The 725-nt window shown below is 54.1% G+C and overlaps 1 protein-coding gene across 1 annotated transcript in view; it reads right to left on the reverse strand.

The window, feature by feature from the left end:
• The window catches only part of Btc (betacellulin), a 44,540-nt gene extending 44,226 nt beyond the window's left edge, over positions 1–314 (reverse strand). The window contains exon 1 of the mRNA XM_021163654.3: positions 1–314. This exon is cut by the window's left edge and continues 54 nt beyond it. Coding sequence (XP_021019313.1) covers positions 1–10 — 10 coding nt within the window. The 5' untranslated portion in view covers positions 11–314.
• Between the last annotated feature and the right edge of the window lie 411 nt (positions 315–725).

The following is a 725-nucleotide window of genomic DNA, read 5'->3' on the forward strand; positions in this document are numbered from 1 at the left end:
TCAGGTCCATCAACTGTGCTGTGAGGGGCAGGGCAGCCCCTGGACTAGTCTTCAGGTTCCTTCTCTGTGCCCTTCCCGGGCCCTGGCACCGAGAGGGTGCTTGAAAACTAATCCCTGAGCCAGGAGGAAGCGAAACTAAGCAGCAGGCAGCCTGCCTACAGAGAGCAGGGAAACACCCGGGGCGGGCAGCCAGCGGGCTCCAGTGTCACCCAGAACTGGGAGCCTCCTATTTATCCTGGAGCCTTCTGCACACACCCCCGGAGAGGCACACCACTTGGTGCTGGTAGCCTGCACGCTGCTCCCACCCAACTGCCCCACACCCATACTCACACCCAAGGACACGCTCAGAGGGCCACGGGGCCAGCTCTCCCACTCCCCCTGCTGGGTCTCACCTGACGGTTCATTTCTTTCCCCCTGTGGGACAAAACAAGGTAAATGGGGCCCAGAAGAGAGGCAGAAGAGGACCTGGCCATGTGGCCTCAACTCATGAAGCCCTCTGGGGGAAAGTCTAGAAATCTCCTTCTGGCCTAAGGAGCGAATTCTGAGGCTAGAGCGAAGTTCACTGAAAAGAAAAAACAAACAAACAAACAAACAAACAAACAACAACAACAAAAACCACAAAAAGCCTCAGGCATTTGACAGTTGACACAGACAGTCGATTTCCCAAGAGTCATTGTTGTCTGTAGAATTCTTAAAGTTAATACTTCAGTTTTCAGTGCCTTCTA

This window comes from Mus caroli, unplaced genomic scaffold, assembly GCF_978045245.1.
Source record: "Mus caroli unplaced genomic scaffold, Mus_caroli_1 scaffold_4, whole genome shotgun sequence".
Classification (NCBI taxonomy): domain Eukaryota; kingdom Metazoa; phylum Chordata; class Mammalia; order Rodentia; family Muridae; genus Mus; species Mus caroli.